The sequence below is a fragment of the Oncorhynchus clarkii genome, chromosome 33 (genome assembly GCF_045791955.1).
Source record: "Oncorhynchus clarkii lewisi isolate Uvic-CL-2024 chromosome 33, UVic_Ocla_1.0, whole genome shotgun sequence".
Classification (NCBI taxonomy): domain Eukaryota; kingdom Metazoa; phylum Chordata; class Actinopteri; order Salmoniformes; family Salmonidae; genus Oncorhynchus; species Oncorhynchus clarkii.
In genome coordinates, this window is record NC_092179.1 from 33,823,227 (window position 1) to 33,844,251 (window position 21,025).

The 21,025-nt window shown below is 42.9% G+C and overlaps 1 protein-coding gene across 1 annotated transcript in view; it reads left to right on the forward strand.

Moving 5' to 3' along the window:
- The window catches only part of LOC139393112 (adipocyte plasma membrane-associated protein), a 47,274-nt gene extending 35,712 nt beyond the window's left edge, over positions 1-11,562 (forward strand). Inside the window, exons 6-9 of the mRNA XM_071141471.1 lie at positions 1,545-1,660; positions 1,735-1,895; positions 2,210-2,405; positions 11,317-11,562. Coding sequence (XP_070997572.1) covers positions 1,545-1,660; positions 1,735-1,895; positions 2,210-2,405; positions 11,317-11,523 — 680 coding nt within the window. The 3' untranslated portion in view covers positions 11,524-11,562. The remainder of the gene's footprint in view (positions 1-1,544; positions 1,661-1,734; positions 1,896-2,209; positions 2,406-11,316) is intronic.
- Positions 11,563-21,025: the final 9,463 nt, after the last annotated feature.

The window sequence follows — 21,025 nt, forward strand, 5'->3', positions numbered from 1 at the left end:
ACCTTATCTCTGACTGGACAGCAGGTCTGACAGTCTAACCCCTAACCTTAACTCTGACTGGACAGCAGGTCTGACAGTCTAACCCCTAACCTTAACTCTGACTAGACAGCTGGTCTGACAGTCTAACCTTAACTCTGACTAGACAGCAGGTCTGACAGTCTAACCCCTAACCTTAACTCTGACTGGACAGCAGGTCAGACAGTCTAACCCCTAACCTTAACTCTGACTGGACAGCAGGTCAGACAGTCTAACCCCTAACCTTAACTCTGACTGGACAGCAGGTCAGACAGTCTAACCCAGGTTCTAACATATAGAAATATATAAATATAAACATACAGTGGTGAGAACAAGTATTTGAAAAATCGGCAGTGTTTCCTACTTACAAAGCATGTAGAGGTCTATAATATTCATCATAGGTACACTTCAACTGTGAGAGACGGAATCAAAAATCCAGAAAATCACATTGTATGTTTTTTAAGTAATGTCTCCAAGAACACAGTCTCCATCATTCTTAAATGGAAGAAGTTTGGAACCACCAAGACTCTTCCTAGAGCTGGCTGCCCGGCCAAACTGAGCAATCGGGAGAAGGGCCTTGGTCAGGGAGGTGACTGAGAACCCAATGGTCACTCTGACAGAGCTCCAGAGTTCCTCTGTGGAAATAACCTTCCAGAAGGACAACCATCTCTGCAGCACTCCACCAATCAGGCCTTATGGAGTTTGCAAAAAGGCACCTAAAGGACTCTGAGACCATGAGAAACAAGATTCTCTGGTCTGATGAAACCAAGATTGAACTCTTTGGCCTGAATGCCAAGCGTCACATCTGGAGGAAACCTGGCACAATCCTTACGGTGAAGCATGGTGGTGGCAGCATCATGCTGTGGGGGTGTTTTACAGCTATAGGGACTGGGAGACTAGTCAGGATCGAGGGAAAGATGAACGGAGCAAAATACAGAACGAAGCATATCTCTGGAGAGACCTGAAAATAGCTGTGCAGCGACGCTCCCCATCCAACCTGACAGCGCTTGAGAGGATCTGCAGAGAAGAATGGGAGATCCTCCCCAAATACAGGTGTGCCAAGCTTGTAGCATCATATCTAAGAAGACTCAAGGCTGTAATCTCTGACAAAGGTGCTTCAACAAAGTACTGAATAAAGGGTCTGAATACTTATGTAAATGTGATATTTCCATATTTTATTTGTAGTAAATTATCAAAAATGTTTTTGCTTTGTCATTATGGGGTATTGTGATGTTATTATGGGTTATTGTGATGTCATTATGGGTTATTGTGATGTCATTATGTGTTATTGTGGTGTCATTATGGGTTATTGTGGTGTCATTATAGGGTATTGTGATGTCATTATAGGGTATTGTGATGTCATTATGGGGTATTGTGATGTCATTATGGGGTATTGTGTGTTGATTGAGTGGATTTAAAAAAAGATATATATATTTTATAATAAGGCTATAAAGCAACAAAATGTGGTAAGTCAGGCTTGTGAGGCTAATATATATCCAGTTAACAAATGTAATATCTTTGTGCTCTAGGAGCTGACGGGGTTCCGTTTGCGTTCCTGAACGGGTTGGAGATCTCCTCTCAGACTGGGATCATTTACTTTACAGACTCCTCCTCTCGCTGGGGACGACGACACGTCAAACTAGAGGTCTGTCGCTCTGTACTCCTACAAATCACCCTTCTTCTTTATACGCTCTGTAACCCCTGACCTCTAACGTCTAGGTGATAGAGACCAACGCTCTGGGTCGACTCCTGACCTTTGACCCCGTGTCAGGGCATGTGGGTGTCCTACTGGATGGTCTCTACATGCCCAATGGCATCGCCCTGTCACCTGACGAGAGCTTCCTGCTGCTGGCCGAAACCAGCATCGGGTGTATCCTCAGGTACACACACACACACACACACACACACACACCAACGGAGGACAGTGTTTTCCATACTAACTGTCCTTCCTGTGTTTTTCCTTTTAACATGTAAATATCATTGTGTTATCAGAGGTGGCTGATCAGCAGGACAGAGGAACCCTAACCCTCACAGTACAGAAAGGCCTTTTTTGTTCTATGACAATCATTGTCCTCCCTCCCTCCCTCCCTCCCTCCCTCCCTCCCTCCCTCCCTCCCTCCCTCCCTCCAGATACTGGCTGAAAGGGCTTTTGTTTGAATGACTCATGGTTCCTTTTCTCTCTCTACCTCTGTAGGTACTGGCTGAAAGGCCCCAAGGCTGGCACCAAGGAGGTCATCATGAACAATATGCCCGGTTACCCTGACAACATCCGCCTTAGCGACCGTGGAACCTTCCTGGTTGGCCTAACGACCACACGCTTCAGGAAGCTCATGCCTCCATTCCTGGACCTGATTGGTCCGTACCCAGCGGTCAAACGCTTTCTGGCTAAGGTTAGTTTCACCATCATCATCATCATCAATGTGTTGTAGACTTCTCTCCCAGGCCCATGTGTTGTTGATCTCTCTCACAGGCCTCTGTGTTGTTGATCTCTCTCCCACACCTCTGTGTTGTAGACCTCTCTCCCAGGCCCCTGTGTTGTAGACCTCTCTCCCACACCTCTGTGTTGTAGACCTCTCTCCCAGGCCCCTGTGTTGTAGATCTCTCTCCCAGGCCCCTGTGTTGTAGACCTCTCTCCCAGGCCCCTGTGTTGTAGACCTCTCTCCCAGGCCCCTGTGTTGTTGACCTCTCTCCCAGGCCCCTGTGTTGTAGACCTCTCTCCCAGGCCTCTGTGTTGTAGACCTCTCTCCCAGGCCCCTGTGTTGTAGATCTCTCTCCCAGGCCCCTGTGTTGTTGACCTCTCTCCCAGGCCCCTGTGTTGTAGACCTCTCTCCCAGGCCCCTGTGTTGTAGACCTCTCTCCCAGGCCCCTGTGTGGTAGACCTCTCTCCCAGGCCCCTGTGTTGTAGACCTCTCTCCCAGGCCCCTGTGTTGTAGACCTCTCTCCCAGGCCCCTGTGTTGTAGACCTCTCTCCCAGGCCCCTGTGTTGTAGACCTCTCTCCCAGGCCCCTGTGTTGTAGACCTCTCTCCCAGGCCCCTGTGTTGTAGACCTCTCTCCCAGGCCCCTGTGTTGTAGACCTCTCTCCCAGGCCCCTGTGTTGTAGACCTCTCTCCCAGGCCCCTGTGTTGTAGACCTCTCTCCCAGGCCCCTGTGTTGTTGACCTCTCTCCCAGGCCCCTGTGTTGTAGACCTCTCTCCCAGGCCCCTGTGTTGTTGACCTCTCTCCCAGGCCCCTGTGTTGTAGACCTCTCTCCCAGGCCCCTGTGTTGTAGACCTCTCTCCCAGGCCCCTGTGTTGTAGCCCTCTCTCCCAGGCCCCTGTGTGTTCTTTGTTCCAGGCTGCAGTGAGACTAGAGAGAGTAATCTGAGAGGACAGAGAGCCTCCATCGAGAGATGATTCAGACAGCAACATGATACAGTGCCTTGTTAAAATATTCACCCCCCTTGGCGTTTTTCCTATTTTGTTCCATTCCAACCTGTAATTTCAATGGATTTGTATTTGGATGTAATGGACCTACACAAACTAGTTCAAATCGGTGAAACGAAAATAACTTCAATAAATGTAACAGAAATTAAAACGGAAAAGTGGTGGGTACATATGTATTCAGCCCCTTTGCTATGAAGCCCCTACATAAGATCTGGTGCAGCCAATCACCTTCAGGAGTCACATCATTAGTTCAATAAAGTCCACCTGTGTGCAATCTAAGTGTCACATGATCTACGTATATATACACCTGCTCTGAAAGGCCCCACTAAGCAAGGGGCACCATGAAGACCAAGGAGCTCTCCAAACAGGTCAGGGACAAAGTTGTGGAGAAGTACTGATCACGGTTGGATTATAAAACAATATCAGAAACTTTGAACATCCCACGGAGCTCCATTAAATCCATTATTAAAACATGAATATGGCACCACACCACAACAAACCTGCCAAGAGAGGGCCTCCCACCAAAACTCACAGACCAGGCAAGGAGGGCATTAATCAGAGAGGCAACAAAGAGACCAAAGATAACCCTGAAGGAGCTGCAAAGCTCTACAGCAGAGATGGGAGAATCTGTCCATAGGACCACTTTAAGCCGTACACTCCACAGAGCTGGGCTTTACGGAAGAGTGGTCAGAAAAAAAGCCATTGCTTAAAGAAAAAATAAGCAAATATGTTTGGTGTTTGCCACAAAGCATGTGGGAGACTCCCCAAACATATGGAAGAAGGTACTCTGGCTAGATGAGACTAAAATGTAGCTTTTTGGCCATCAAGGACAACGCTATGCCTGGCGCAATCCCAACACCTCTCATCATCCGAGAACACCATCCCCACAGTGAAGCATGGTGGTGGCAGCATCATGCTGTGGGGATGTTTTTCATCAGCAGGAAAACTGGTCAGAATTGAAGGAATGATGGATGGCGCTAAATACAGGGAAATTCTTGAGGGAAACCTGTTACAGTCTTCCAGAGATTTGAGACTGGGACAGAGGTTCACCTTCCAGCAGGACAATGACCCTAAGCATACTGCTAAAGCAACACTTGGGTGGTTTAAGTGGAAACATTTAAATGTAACATTTAACATTTAAACATTTTTACATGCCTAGTCAAATCCCAGGCCTCAATCCATTTGAGAATCTGTGGTATGACTTAAAGATTGCTGTACACCAGCGGAACCCATCCAACTTGAAGGAGCTGGAACAGTTTTGCCTTGAAGAATGGGCAGAAATCCCAGTGGCTAGATGTGCCAAGCTTATAGAGACATACCCCAAGGGACTTGCAGCTGTAATTGCTGCAAAAGGTGGCTCTACAAAGTTTTGACCTTGGGGGGGATGAATAGTTTTGCACGTTCAAGTTCTGTTTTTTTTTGTCTTATTTCTTGTTTCTTTCACAATAACAAATATTTTGCATCTTCAAAGTGGGCGGCATGTTGTGTAAATCAAATGACACAAAACCCACCAAAAATCTATTTTAATTCCAGGTTGTAAGGCAACGAAATGGGAAAAACACCAAGGGGTGAATACTTGGTCAAGCCGCTGTATTCTAGCAGAGATAAATACAAGAGATAATTCAGACAGCAACATGGTGTTCTAGAGGAGATAAATACAAGAGATCATTCAGACAGCAACATGGTGTTCTAGCAGAGATAAATACAAGAGATAATTCAGACAGCAACATGGTGTTCTAGTGGAGATAAATACAAGAGATAATTCAGACAGCAACATGGTGTTCTAGAGGAGATAAATACAAGAGATAATTCAGACAGCAACATGGTGTTCTAGCAGAGATAAATACAAGAGATAATTCAGACAGCAACATGGTGTTCTAGAGGAGATAAATACAAGAGATAATTCAGACAGCAACATGGTGTTCTAGAGGAGATAAATACAAGAGATAATTCAGACAGCAACATGGTGTTCTAGCAGAGATAAATACAAGAGATAATTCAGACAGCAACATGGTGTTCTAGAGGAGATAAATACAAGAGATAATTCAGACAGCAACATGGTGTTCTAGCAGAGATAAATACAAGAGATAATTCAGACAGCAACATGGTGTTCTAGTGGAGATAAATACAAGAGATAATTCGGACAGCAACATGGTGTTCTAGAGGAGATAAATACAAGAGATAATTCAGACAGCAACATGGTGTTCTAGCAGAGATAAATACAAGAGATAATTCAGACAGCAACATGGTGTTCTAGAGGAGATAAATACAAGAGATAATTCAGACAGCAACATGGTGTTCTAGCAGAGATAAATACAAGAGATAATTCAGACAGCAACATGGTGTTCTAGAGGAGATAAATACAAGAGATAATTCAGACAGCAACATGGTGTTCTAGAGGAGATAAATACAAGAGATAATTCAGACAGCAACATGGTGTTCTAGCAGAGATAAATACAAGAGATAATTCAGACAGCAACATGGTGTTCTAGAGGAGATAAATACAAGAGATAATTCAGACAGCAACATGGTGTTCTAGTAGAGATAAATACAAGAGATAATTCAGACAGCAACATGGTGTTCTAGCAGAGATAAATACAAGAGATAATTCAGACAGCAACACGGTGTTCTAGCAGAGATAAATACAAGAGATAATTCAGACAGCAACATGGTGTTCTAGTAGAGATAAATACAAGAGATAATTCAGACAGCAACATGGTGTTCTAGCAGAGATAAATACAAGAGATAATTCAGACAGCAACATGGTGTTCTAGCAGAGATAAATACAAGAGATAATTCAGACAGCAACATGGTGTTCTAGTAGAGATAAATACAAGAGATAATTCAGACAGCAACATGGTGTTCTAGAGGAGATAAATACAAGAGATAATTCAGACAGCAACATGGTGTTCTAGCAGAGATAAATACAAGAAATAATTCAGACAGCAACATGGTATTCTAGCAGAGATAAATACAAGAGATAATTCAGACAGCAACATGGTGTTCTAGTAGAGATAAATACAATAGATAATTCAGACAGCAACATGGTGTTCTAGTAGAGATAAATACAAGAGATAATTCAGACAGCAACATGGTGTTCTAGCAGAGATAAATACAAGAGATAATTCAGACAGCAACATGGTGTTCTAGTGGAGATAAATACAAGAGATAATTCAGACAGCAACATGGTGTTCTAGAGGAGATAAATACAAGAGATAATTCAGACAGCAACATGGTGTTCTAGCAGAGATAAATACAAGAGATAATTCAGACAGCAACATGGTGTTCTAGAGGAGATAAATACAAGAGATAATTCAGACAGCAACATGGTGTTCTAGCAGAGATAAATACAAGAGATAATTCAGACAGCAACATGGTGTTCTAGAGGAGATAAATACAAGAGATAATTCAGACAGCAACATGGTGTTCTAGCAGAGATAAATACAAGAGATAATTCAGACAGCAACATGGTGTTCTAGAGGAGATAAATACAAGAGATAATTCAGACAGCAACATGGTGTTCTAGCAGAGATAAATACAAGAGATAATTCAGACAGCAACATGGTGTTCTAGTGGAGATAAATACAAGAGATAATTCAGACAGCAACATGGTGTTCTAGAGGAGATAAATACAAGAGATAATTCAGACAGCAACATGGTGTTCTAGCAGAGATAAATACAAGAGATAATTCAGACAGCAACATGGTGTTCTAGTGGAGATAAATACAAGAGATAATTCAGACAGCAACATGGTGTTCTAGAGGAGATAAATACAAGAGATAATTCAGACAGCAACATGGTGTTCTAGCAGAGATAAATACAAGAGATAATTCAGACAGCAACATGGTGTTCTAGAGGAGATAAATACAAGAGATAATTCAGACAGCAACATGGTGTTCTAGAGGAGATAAATACAAGAGATAATTCAGACAGCAACATGGTGTTCTAGCAGAGATAAATACAAGAGATAATTCAGACAGCAACATGGTGTTCTAGAGGAGATAAATACAAGAGATAATTCAGACAGCAACATGGTGTTCTAGTAGAGATAAATACAAGAGATAATTCAGACAGCAACATGGTGTTCTAGCAGAGATAAATACAAGAGATAATTCAGACAGCAACACGGTGTTCTAGCAGAGATAAATACAAGAGATAATTCAGACAGCAACATGGTGTTCTAGTAGAGATAAATACAAGAGATAATTCAGACAGCAACATGGTGTTCTAGCAGAGATAAATACAAGAGATAATTCAGACAGCAACATGGTGTTCTAGCAGAGATAAATACAAGAGATAATTCAGACAGCAACATGGTGTTCTAGTAGAGATAAATACAAGAGATAATTCAGACAGCAACATGGTGTTCTAGAGGAGATAAATACAAGAGATAATTCAGACAGCAACATGGTGTTCTAGCAGAGATAAATACAAGAAATAATTCAGACAGCAACATGGTATTCTAGCAGAGATAAATACAAGAGATAATTCAGACAGCAACATGGGGTTCTAGTAGAGATAAATACAATAGATAATTCAGACAGCAACATGGTGTTCTAGTAGAGATAAATACAAGAGATAATTCAGACAGCAACATGGTGTTCTAGAGGAGATAAATACAAGAGATAATTCAGACAGCAACATGGTGTTCTAGTAGAGATAAATACAAGAGATAATTCAGACAGCAACATGGTGTTCTAGTAGAGATAAATACAAGAGATAATTCAGACAGCAACATGGTGTTCTAGAGGAGATAAATACAAGAGATAATTCAGACAGCAACATGGTGTTCTAGCAGAGATAAATACAAGAGATAATTCAGACAGCAACATGGTGTTCTAGCAGAGATAAATACAAGAGATAATTCAGACAGCAACATGGTGTTCTAGAGAGGATAAATACAAGAGATAATTCAGACAGCAACATGGTGTTCTAGAGGAGATAAATACAAGAGATAATTCAGACAGCAACATGGTGTTCTAGCAGAGATAAATACAAGAGATAATTCAGACAGCAACATGGTATTCTAGAGGAGATAAATACAAGAGATAATTCAGACAGCAACATGGTGTTCTAGAGGAGATAAATACAAGAGATAATTCAGACAGCAACATGGTGTTCTAGTAGAGATAAATACAAGAGATAATTCAGACAGCAACATGGTGTTCTAGTAGAGATAAATACAAGAGATAATTCAGACAGCAACATGGTGTTCTAGAGGAGATAAATACAAGAGATAATTCAGACAGCAACATGGTGTTCTAGTAGAGATAAATACAAGAGATAATTCAGACAGCAACATGGTGTTCTAGCAGAGATAAATACAAGAGATAATTCAGACAGCAACATGGTGTTCTAGGAGAGATAAATACAAGAGATAATTCAGACAGCAACATGGTGTTCTAGTAGAGATAAATACAAGAGATAATTCAGACAGCAACATGGTGTTCTAGTAGAGATAAATACAAGAGATAATTCAGACAGCAACATGGTGTTCTAGCAGAGATAAATACAAGAGATAATTCAGACAGCAACATGGTGTTCTAGTAGAGATAAATACAAGAGATAATTCAGACAGCAACATGGTGTTCTAGTAGAGATAAATACAAGAGATAATTCAGACAGCAACATGGTGTTCTAGAGGAGATAAATACAAGAGATAATTCAGACAGCAACATGGTGTTCTAGTAGAGATAAATACAAGAGATAATTCAGACAGCAACATGGTGTTCTAGCAGAGATAAATACAAGAGATAATTCAGACAGCAACATTGTGTTCTAGGAGAGATAAATACAAGAGATAATTCAGACAGCAACATGGTGTTCTAGTGGAGATAAATACAAGAGATAATTCAGACAGCAACATGGTGTTCTAGTAGAGATAAATACAAGAGATAATTCAGACAGCAACATGGTGTTCTAGAGGAGATAAATACAAGAGATAATTCAGACAGCAACATGGTGTTCTAGTAAAGATAAATACAAGAGATAATTCAGACAGCAACATGGTGTTCTAGTAGAGATAAATACAAGAGATAATTCAGACAGCAACATGGTGTTCTAGGAGAGATAAATACAAGAGATAATTCAGACAGCAACATGGTGTTCTAGGAGAGATAAATACAAGAGATAATTCAGACAGCAACATGGTGTTCTAGCAGAGATAAATACAAGAGATAATTCAGACAGCAACATGGTGTTCTAGGAGAGATAAATACAAGAGATAATTCAGACAGCAACATGGTGTTCTAGCAGAGATAAATACAAGAGATAATTCAGACAGCAACATGGTGTTCTAGCAGAGATAAATACAAGAGATAATTCAGACAGCAACATGGTGTTCTAGTAGAGATAAATACAAGAGATAATTCAGACAGCAACATGGTGTTCTAGCAGAGATAAATACAAGAGATAATTCAGACAGCAACATGGTGTTCTAGGAGAGATAAATACAAGAGATAATTCAGACAGCAACATGGTGTTCTAGTAGAGATAAATACAAGAGATAATTCAGACAGCAACATGGTGTTCTAGAGGAGATAAATACAAGAGATAATTCAGACAGCAACATGGTGTTCTAGCAGAGATAAATACAAGAGATAATTCAGACAGCAACATGGTGTTCTAGCAGAGATAAATACAAGAGATAATTCAGACAGCAACATGGTGTTCTAGCAGAGATACAGTGCCTTGCGAAAGTATTCGGCCCCCTTGAACTTTGCGACCTTTTGCCACATTTCAGGCTTCAAACATAAAGATATAAAACTGTATTTTTTTGTGAAGAATCAACAACAAGTGGGACACAATCATGAAGTGGAACGACATTTATTGGATATTTCAAACTTTTTTAACAAATCAAAAACTGAAAAATTGGGCGTGCAAAATTATTCAGCCCCTTTACTTTCAGTGCAGTAAACTCTCTCCAGAAGTTCAGTGAGGATCTCTGAATGATCCAATGTTGACCTAAATGACTAATGATGATAAATACAATCCACCTGTGTGTAATCAAGTCTCCGTATAAATGCACCTGCACTGTGATAGTCTCAGAGGTCCGTTAAAAGCGCAGAGAGCATCATGAAGAACAAGGAACACACCAGGCAGGTCTGAGATACTGTTGTGAAGAAGTTTAAAGCCGGATTTGGATACAAAAAGATTTCCCAAGCTTTAAACATCCCAAGGAGCACTGTGCAAGCGATAATATATGGTGTTCTAGAGGAGATAATGTATGTAAACAGTACTGTTCTGGAATGTACGATGCTATAGTAATATTATAGTACAGTGGTATAATACTAATAGTAAAGTCTGTTCCCTTTGTGTTCTGGTGGATGTTTCCAGGAATATACACTTAGTGGACAAAACATTAAGAACACCTGCTCTTTCCATGACATAGCTTTCACCTGGATTCACCTGGTCAGTCTATGATCCCTTATCGATGTCACCTGTTAAATCCACTTCAATCAGTGTAGATGAAGGGGAGGAGACGGGTTGAAGAAGGATTTTTAAGCCTTGAGACAATGGAGACATGGATTGTGTCTGTGTGCCATTCAGAGGGTGAATAGACAAGACAACATGTTGAAGTGTCTGAACGTTGCTGGTTCACACTCTCAACAGTGTCCCGTGTGTATCAACCATCATCCACCACCTTAAGCACATCCGACGTGACACAACAGTGGGAAGCATTGGAGTCGACATGGGCCAGCATCCCTGTGGAACGCTTTCAACACCTTGTAGTCCACGCCCGACGAATTGAGGCTGTTCTGAGGGCTAAAGGGGAGGAGCAACTCAATATGAGGAAGGTGTTCTTAATGTTTTGTCCAGTGTATTTCTATGAGAAAATGACATATTAAAGCCCGGAGCTTGTGTTCTGTTTTCTTCCAGGTGGTTCCTCTGAGCTGGTACAACATGCTGTTGCCTAGATACGGCCTGGTGTTGGAGTTGGACGGGGAAGGGGAGGTGCTGGGGAGTCTCCATGACCCTACAGGCAGCCTGACCTGGGCCGTCAGCGACGTGTTCTCCCACCAGGGGAGACTCTACCTGGGTAGCACCGACCTGCCCTTCCTTCCTGTCCTGGAGGACTGGAGCTAACCACTAACTTCTGCTGCAGGCCTCTCATACTAGGCCTGGGGGGGGTGGCTGGGGGGGGAGTTAAAGCTAACTGACTGTGACGTGTCCAGACTGCAGCAGGCCTCTCATACTAGGCCTGGGGGGGGGTGGCTGGGGGGGAGTTAACTGACTGTGACGTGTCCAGACTGCAGCAGGCCTCTCATACTAGGCCTGGGGGGGGCTGGGTGGGAGTTAAAGTTAACTGACTGTGACGTGTCCAGACTGCAGCAGGCCTCTCATACTAGGCCTGGGGGGGGCTGGTTAACTGACTGTGACGTGTCCAGACTGCAGCAGGCCTCTCATACTAGGCCTGGGGGGGCGGGGGGGTTAACTGACTGTGACGTGTCCAGACTGCAGCAGGCCTCTCATACTAGGCCTGGGGGGTGGCTGGGGGGGGAGTTAAAGTTAACTGACTGTGACGTGTCCAGACTGCAGCAGGCCTCTCATACTAGGCCTGGGGGGTGGCTGGGGGGGAGTTATCTGACTGTGACGTGTCCAGACTGCAGCAGGCCTCTCATACTAGGCCTGGGGGGTGGCTGGGGGGGAGTTATCTGACTGTGACGTGTCCAGACTGCAGCAGGCCTCTCATACTAGGCCTGGGGGGGGGAGTTAACTGACTGTGACGTGTCCAGACTGCAGCAGGCCTCTCATACTAGGCCTGGGGGGGGGAGTTATCTGACTGTGACGTGTCCAGACTGCAGCAGGCCTCTCATACTAGGCCTGGGGGGGGGAGTTAACTGACTGTGACGTGTCCAGACTGCAGCAGGCCTCTCATACTAGGCCTGGGGGGGGGAGTTAACTGACTGTGACGTGTCCAGACTGCAGCAGGCCTCTCATACTAGGCCTGGGGGGGGGAGTTATCTGACTGTGACGTGTCCAGACTGCAGCAGGCCTCTCATACTAGGCCTGGGGGGGGAGTTAACTGACTGTGACGTGTCCAGACTGCAGCAGGCCTCTCATACTAGGCCTGGGGGGGGGAGTTAACTGACTGTGACGTGTCCAGACTGCAGCAGGCCTCTCATACTAGGCCTGGGGGGGTGGGGAGTTAACTGACTGTGACGTGTCCAGACTGCAGCAGAGATCCTCAGACACTTGGTCCTGGCTCTACTGCCAATCATAACCAGGTATCCTTTTCACTCCATATACGGACAGATTCCTGTTGATCTGGGACATTTTTAATACAGATCATTTGGTTCCACAGTGCACTGATTGGCCAGGAGACTGTTACACTGAATATGTCTTCAGTTAGTTCATATGTGGTTCCACAGTGCACTGATTGGCCAGGAGACTGTTACACTGAATATGTCTTCAGTTAGTTCATATGTGGTTCCACAGTGCACTGATTGGCCAGGAGACTGTTACACTGAATATGTCTTCAGTTAGTTCATATGTGGTTCCACAGTGCACTGATTGGCCAGGAGACTGTTACACTGAATATGTCTTCAGTTAGTTCATATGTGGTTCCACAGTGCACTGATTGGCCAGGAGACTGTTAAACTGAATATGTCTTCAGTTAGTTCATATGTGGTTCCACAGTGCACTGATTGGCCAGGAGACTGTTAAACTGAATATGTCTTCAGTTAGTTCATATGTGGTTCCACAGTGCACTGATTGGCCAGGAGACTGTTAAACTGAATATGTCTTCAGTTAGTTCATATGTGGTTCCACAGTGCACTGATTGGCCAGGAGACTGTTAAACTGAATATGTCTTCAGTTAGTTCATATGTGGTTCCACAGTGCACTGATTGGCCAGGAGACTGTTACACTGAATATGTCTTCAGTTAGTTCATATGTGGTTCCACAGTGCACTGATTGGCCAGGAGACTGTTAAACTGAGTATGTCTTCAGTTAGTTCATATGTGGTTCCACAGTGCACTGATTGACCAGGAGACTGTTAAACTGAATATGTCTTCAGTTAGTTCATATGTGGTTCCACAGTGCACTGATTGGCCAGGAGACTGTTAAACTGAATATGTCTTCAGTTAGTTCATATGTGGTTCCACAGTGCACTGATTGGCCAGGAGACTGTTAAACTGAATATGTCTTCAGTTAGTTCATATGTGGTTCCACAGTGCACTGATTGGCCAGGAGACTGTTAAACTGAATATGTCTTCAGTTAGTTCATATGTGGTTCCACAGTGCACTGATTGGCCAGGAGACTGTTAAACTGAATATGTCTTCAGTTAGTTCATATGTGGTTCCACAGTGCACTGATTGACCAGGAGACTGTTAAACTGAATATGTCTTCAGTTAGTTCATATGTGGTTCCACAGTGCACTGATTGACCAGGAGACTGTTAAACTGAATATGTCTTCAGTTAGTTCATATGTGGTTCCACAGTGCACTGATTGGCCAGGAGACTGTTAAACTGAATGTCTTCAGTTAGTTCATATGTGGTTCCACAGTGCACTGATTGGCCAGGAGACTGTTAAACTGAATATGTCTTCAGTTAGTTCATATGTGGTTCCACAGTGCACTGATTGGCCAGGAGACTGTTAAACTGAATATGTCTTCAGTTAGTTCATATGTGGTTCCACAGTGCACTGATTGGCCAGGAGACTGTTAAACTGAATATGTCTTCAGTTAGTTCATATGTGGTTCCACAGTGCACTGATTGACCAGGAGACTGTTAAACTGAATATGTCTTCAGTTAGTTCATATGTGGTTCCACAGTGCACTGATTGGCCAGGAGACTATTAAACTGAATATGTCTTCAGTTAGTTCATATGTGGTTCCACAGTGCACTGATTGGCCAGGAGACTGTTACACTGAATATGTCTTCAGTTAGTTCATATGTGGTTCCACAGTGCACTGATTGGCCAGGAGACTGTTACACTGAATATGTCTTCAGTTAGTTCATATGTGGTTCCACAGTGCACTGATTGGCCAGGAGACTGTTAAACTGAATATGTCTTCAGTTAGTTCATATGTGGTTCCACAGTGCACTGATTGACCAGGAGACTGTTAAACTGAATATGTCTTCAGTTAGTTCATATGTGGTTCCACAGTGCACTGATTGGCCAGGAGACTGTTAAACTGAATATGTCTTCAGTTAGTTCATATGTGGTTCCACAGTGCACTGATTGGCCAGGAGACTGTTAAACTGAATATGTCTTCAGTTAGTTCATATGTGGTTCCACAGTGCACTGATTGACCAGGAGACTGTTAAACTGAATATGTCTTCAGTTAGTTCATATGTGGTTCCACAGTGCACTGATTGACCAGGAGACTGTTAAACTGAATATGTCTTCAGTTAGTTCATATGTGGTTCCACAGTGCACTGATTGACCAGGAGACTGTTAAACTGAATATGTCTTCAGTTAGTTCATATGTGGTTCCACAGTGCACTGATTGGCCAGGAGACTGTTAAACTGAATATGTCTTCAGTTAGTTCATATGTGGTTCCACAGTGCACTGATTGGCCAGGAGACTGTTAAACTGAATATGTCTTCAGTTAGTTCATATGTGGTTCCACAGTGCACTGATTGACCAGGAGACTGTTAAACTGAATATGTCTTCAGTTAGTTCATATGTGGTTCCACAGTGCACTGATTGGCCAGGAGACTGTTAAACTGAATATGTCTTCAGTTAGTTCATATGTGGTTCCACAGTGCACTGATTGGCCAGGAGACTGTTAAACTGAATATGTCTTCAGTTAGTTCATATGTGGTTCCACAGTGCACTGATTGGCCAGGAGACTGTTAAACTGAATATGTCTTCAGTTAGTTCATATGTGGTTCCACAGTGCACTGATTGACCAGGAGACTGTTAAACTGAATATGTCTTCAGTTAGTTCATATGTGGTTCCACAGTGCACTGATTGGCCAGGAGACTGTTAAACTGAATATGTCTTCAGTTAGTTCATATGTGGTTCCACAGTGCACTGATTGGCCAGGAGACTGTTAAACTGAATATGTCTTCAGTTAGTTCATATGTGGTTCCACAGTGCACTGATTGGCCAGGAGACTGTTAAACTGAATATGTCTTCAGTTAGTTCATATGTGGTTCCACAGTGCACTGATTGGCCAGGAGACTGTTAAACTGAATATGTCTTCAGTTAGTTCATATGTGGTTCCACAGTGCACTGATTGGCCAGGAGACTGTTAAACTGAATATGTCTTCAGTTAGTTCATATGTGGTTCCACAGTGCACTGATTGACCAGGAGACTGTTACACTGAATATGTCTTCAGTTAGTTCATATGTGGTTCCACAGTGCACTGATTGACCAGGAGACTGTTAAACTGAATATGTCTTCAGTTAGTTCATATGTGGTTCCACAGTGCACTGATTGGCCAGGAGACTGTTAAACTGAATATGTCTTCAGTTAGTTCATATGTGGTTCCACAGTGCACTGATTGGCCAGGAGACTGTTAAACTGAATATGTCTTCAGTTAGTTCATATGTGGTTCCACAGTGCACTGATTGGCCAGGAGACTGTTAAACTGAATATGTCTTCAGTTAGTTCATATGTGGTTCCACAGTGCACTGATTGGCCAGGAGACTGTTAAACTGAATATGTCTTCAGTTAGTTCATATGTGGTTCCACAGTGCACTGATTGGCCAGGAGACTGTTAAACTGAATATGTCTTCAGTTAGTTCATATGTGGTTCCACAGTGCACTGATTGACCAGGAGACTGTTAAACTGAATATGTCTTCAGTTAGTTCATATGTGGTTCCACAGTGCACTGATTGACCAGGAGACTGTTAAACTGAATATGTCTTCAGTTAGTTCATATGTGGTTCCACAGTGCACTGATTGACCAGGAGACTGTTAAACTGAATATGTCTTCAGTTAGTTCATATGTGGTTCCACAGTGCACTGATTGACCAGGAGACTGTTAAACTGAATATGTCTTCAGTTAGTTCATATGTGGTTCCACAGTGCACTGATTGGCCAGGAGACTGTTAAACTGAATATGTCTTCAGTTAGTTCATATGTGGTTCCACAGTGCACTGATTGACCAGGAGACTGTTAAACTGAATATGTCTTCAGTTAGTTCATATGTGGTTCCACAGTGCACTGATTGACCAGGAGACTGTTAAACTGAATATGTCTTCAGTTAGTTCATATGTGGTTCCACAGTGCACTGATTGACCAGGAGACTATTAAACTGAATATGTCTTCAGTTAGTTCATATGTGGTTCCACAGTGCACTGATTGGCCAGGAGACTGTTAAACTGAATATGTCTTCAGTTAGTTCATATGTGGTTCCACAGTGCACTGATTGGCCAGGAGACTGTTAAACTGAATATGTCTTCAGTTAGTTCATATGTGGTTCCACAGTGCACTGATTGGCCAGGAGACTGTTAAACTGAGTATGTCTTCAGTTAGTTCATATGTGGTTCCACAGTGCACTGATTGGCCAGGAGACTGTTAAACTGAATATGTCTTCAGTTAGTTCATATGTGGTTCCACAGTGCACTGATTGGCCAGGAGACTGTTAAACTGAATATGTCTTCAGTTAGTTCATATGTGGTTCCACAGTGCACTGATTGTCCAGGAGACTGTTAAACTGAATATGTCTTCAGTTAGTTAATATGTGGTTCCACAGTGCACTGATTGGCCAGGAGACTGTTAAACTGAATATGTCTTCAGTTAGTTCATATGTGGTTCCACAGTGCACTGATTGACCAGGAGACTGTTAAACTGAGTATGTCTTCAGTTAGTTCATATGTGGTTCCACAGTGCACTGATTGGCCAGGAGACTGTTAAACTGAATATGTCTTCAGTTAGTTCATATGTGGTTCCACAGTGCACTGATTGGCCAGGAGACTATTAAACTGAATATGTCTTCAGTTAGTTCATATGTGGTTCCACAGTGCACTGATTGGCCAGGAGACTGTTAAACTGAATATGTCTTCAGTTAGTTCATATGTGGTTCCACAGTGCACTGATTGGCCAGGAGACTGTTAAACTGAGTATGTCTTCAGTTAGTTCATATGTGGTTCCACAGTGCACTGATTGGCCAGGAGACTGTTAAACTGAGTATGTCTTCAGTTAGTTCATATGTGGTTCCACAGTGCACTGATTGGCCAGGAGACTATTAAACTGAATATGTCTTCAGTTAGTTCATATGTGGTTCCACAGTGCACTGATTGACCAGGAGACTGTTAAACTGAATATGTCTTCAGTTAGTTCATATGTGGTTCCACAGTGCACTGATTGGCCAGGAGACTGTTAAACTGAATATGTCTTCAGTTAGTTCATATGTGGTTCCACAGTGCACTGATTGGCCAGGAGACTGTTAAACTGAATATGTCTTCAGTTAGTTCATATGTGGTTCCACAGTGCACTGATTGACCAGGAGACTGTTAAACTGAATATGTCTTCAGTTAGTTCATATGTGTTTCCACAGTGCACTGATTGGCCAGGAGACTGTTAAACTGAATATGTCTTCAGTTAGTTCATATGTGGTTCCACAGTGCACTGATTGGCCAGGAGACTGTTACACTGAATATGTCTTCAGTTAGTTCATATGTGGTTCCACAGTGCACTGATTGGCCAGGAGACTGTTAAACTGAATATGTCTTCAGTTAGTTCATATGTGGTTCCACAGTGCACTGATTGGCCAGGAGACTGTTACACTGAATATGTCTTCAGTTAGTTCATATGTGGTTCCACAGTGCACTGATTGGCCAGGAGACTATTAAACTGAATATGTCTTCAGTTAGTTCATATGTGGTTCCACAGTGCACTGATTGGCCAGGAGACTGTTAAACTGAATATGTCTTCAGTTAGTTCATATGTGGTTCCACAGTGCACTGATTGACCAGGAGACTGTTAAACTGAATATGTCTTCAGTTAGTTCATATGTGGTTCCACAGTGCACTGATTGACCAGGAGACTGTTAAACTGAATATGTCTTCAGTTAGTTCATATGTGGTTCCACAGTGCACTGATTGGCCAGGAGACTATTAAACTGAATATGTCTTCAGTTAGTTCATATGTGGTTCCACAGTGCACTGATTGACCAGGAGACTGTTAAACTGAATATGTCTTCAGTTAGTTCATATGTGGTTCCACAGTGCCTCCTCAGACCCATACAGGGGCAGATGCTGTTGTAGGGGTCTGTCTAACCCAGCTGTAGTTAGTAGTGGTCAGTGCCTCCTCAGACCCATACAGGGGCCAGATGCTGTTGTAGGGGTCTGTCTAACCCAGCTGTAGTTAGTAGTGGTCAGTGCCTCCTCAGACCCATACAGGGGCCAGATACTGTTGTAGGGGTCTGTCTAACCCAGCTGTAGTTAGTAGTGGTCAGTGCCTCCTCAGACCCATACAGGGGCCAGATTCTGTTGTAACTAGCCATGCTGTGTAGGGTCTGTCTAACCCAGCTGTAGTTAGTAGTGGTCAGTGTCTCCTCAGACCCATACAGGGGCCAGATGCTGTTGTAGGGGTCTGTCTAACCCAGCTGTAGTTAGTAGTGGTCAGTGCCTCCTCAGACCCATACAGGGGCCAGATTCTGTTGTAACTAGCCATGCTGTGTAGGGTCTGTCTAACCCAGCTGTAGTTAGTAGTGGTCAGTGTCTCCTCAGACCCATACAGGAGCCAGATGCTGTTGTAGGGGTCTGTCTAACCCAGCTGTAGTTAGTAGTGGTCAGTGCATCTCTATAATAGTCTTTAATACTGTTCTGTGGACTCATAAATCATCTCTGTAATAGTCTGTAATACTGTTCTGTGGACTCATAAATCATCTCTGTAATAGTCTGTAATACTGTTCTGTGGACTCATAAATCATCTCTGTAATAGTCTGTAATACTGTTCTGTGGACTCATAAATCATCTCTGTAATAGTCTGTAATACTGTTCTGTGGACTCATAAATCATCTCTGTAATAGTCTGTAATACTGTTCTGTGGACTGTTGGGGAATAATCAGAATTAGTTGGTAACATAGATGTTTTATATTCATCATATGTTTGTAAGTTACTTCTCATCAGAATGTGTTTGTATAATACTGTGGCGGGGTTGCAGTCATCTGTTCTCTGTCAGGACTAAGTTACTTCTCATCAGAATGTCTATTTTTGTATAATACTGTGGCCGGGTTGCAGTATCTGTTCTCTGTCAAGACTAAGTTGTTTGGGCCGCAGAGAAGGGAGAGGTCAAGCGTGTATCTCTTGGCTCCACAATGTCTGTGTGCCAGTCACTGTGTCTCTGTGATCTTGTCAAGATAGGATGGATTTGATATATGCCTGTTGATATGGAGGATTTGTTTTATGGTTCTGAGTTTGAGAAAATAACATAGTTTAGGAGACAAAGCTGAACGATAAATTATGCCGATGCTGTCTGGCTATGTGTGTCTTTGCTATAAAGGATCTCAGTTGCAATGTGTAAGCACTCTCAGAGAATTCATTTATAGACACTGAATCGATCTGAGAGTCACAGGGTTGTGATGGAGCTCATATAATTAAAGATGGACTTTATGATAACTAACTCTGACTTGTGTGTGGTTTGCTCTCATGATTTGGTAAATACAGGAAATTTCCACGACAGGACTCATAAATCATCTCTGTAATACTGTTCTGTGGACTCATAAAGCATCTCTATAATAGTCTGTAATACTGTTCTGTGGACTCATAAATCATCTCTGTAATACTGTTCTGTGGACTCATAAATCATCTCTGTAATACTGTTCTGTGGACTCATAAAGCATCTCTATAATAGTCTGTAATACTGTTCTGTGGACTCATAAATCATCTCTGTAATAGTCTGTAATACTGTTCTGTGGACTCATAAATCATCTCTGTAATAGTCTGTAATACTGTTCTGTGGACTCATAAATCATCTCTGCAATAGTCTGTAATACTGTTCTAATATTGGACTCCGCTGATCTGAAGACAGTCAATGGTGTCACCTGTCACTGATTTTAGAGAGCTGCATAATGTTCTGAATGGTTTCTCTGTCCAGATCTGTCAGGATCTGATGATGATCTGATCTGTCTAAAGATGCATCTGACGACCTCCGGGGGGGGGGGGGTCAGGATGATCTGATCTGTCTAAAGATGCATCTGATGACCTCCCGAGGGGGTCAGGATGATCTGATCTGTCTAAAGATGCATCTGATGACCTCCCGAGGGGGTCAGGATGATCTGATCTGTCTAAAGATGCATCTGATGACCTCCCGAGGGGGTCAGGATGATCTGATCTGTCTAAAGATGCATCTGATGACCTCCCGAGGGGGTCAGGATGATCTGATCTGTCTAAAGATGCATCTGATGACCTCCCGAGGGGGTCAGGATGATCTGATCTGTCTAAAGATGCATCTGATCTGTCTAAAGATGCATCTGATTTGTCTAAAGATGCACCTGACGACATCCAGAGGGGGTCAGGATGATCTTATCTGTCTAAAGATGCATCTGATGACCTCCCGAGGGGGGCAGGATGATCTGATCTGTCTAAAGATGTGTGTGTGACGACCTCCAGAGGGGTCAGGATGATCTGATCTGTCTAAAGATGCATCTGATCTGTCTAAAGATGCATCTGATTTGTCT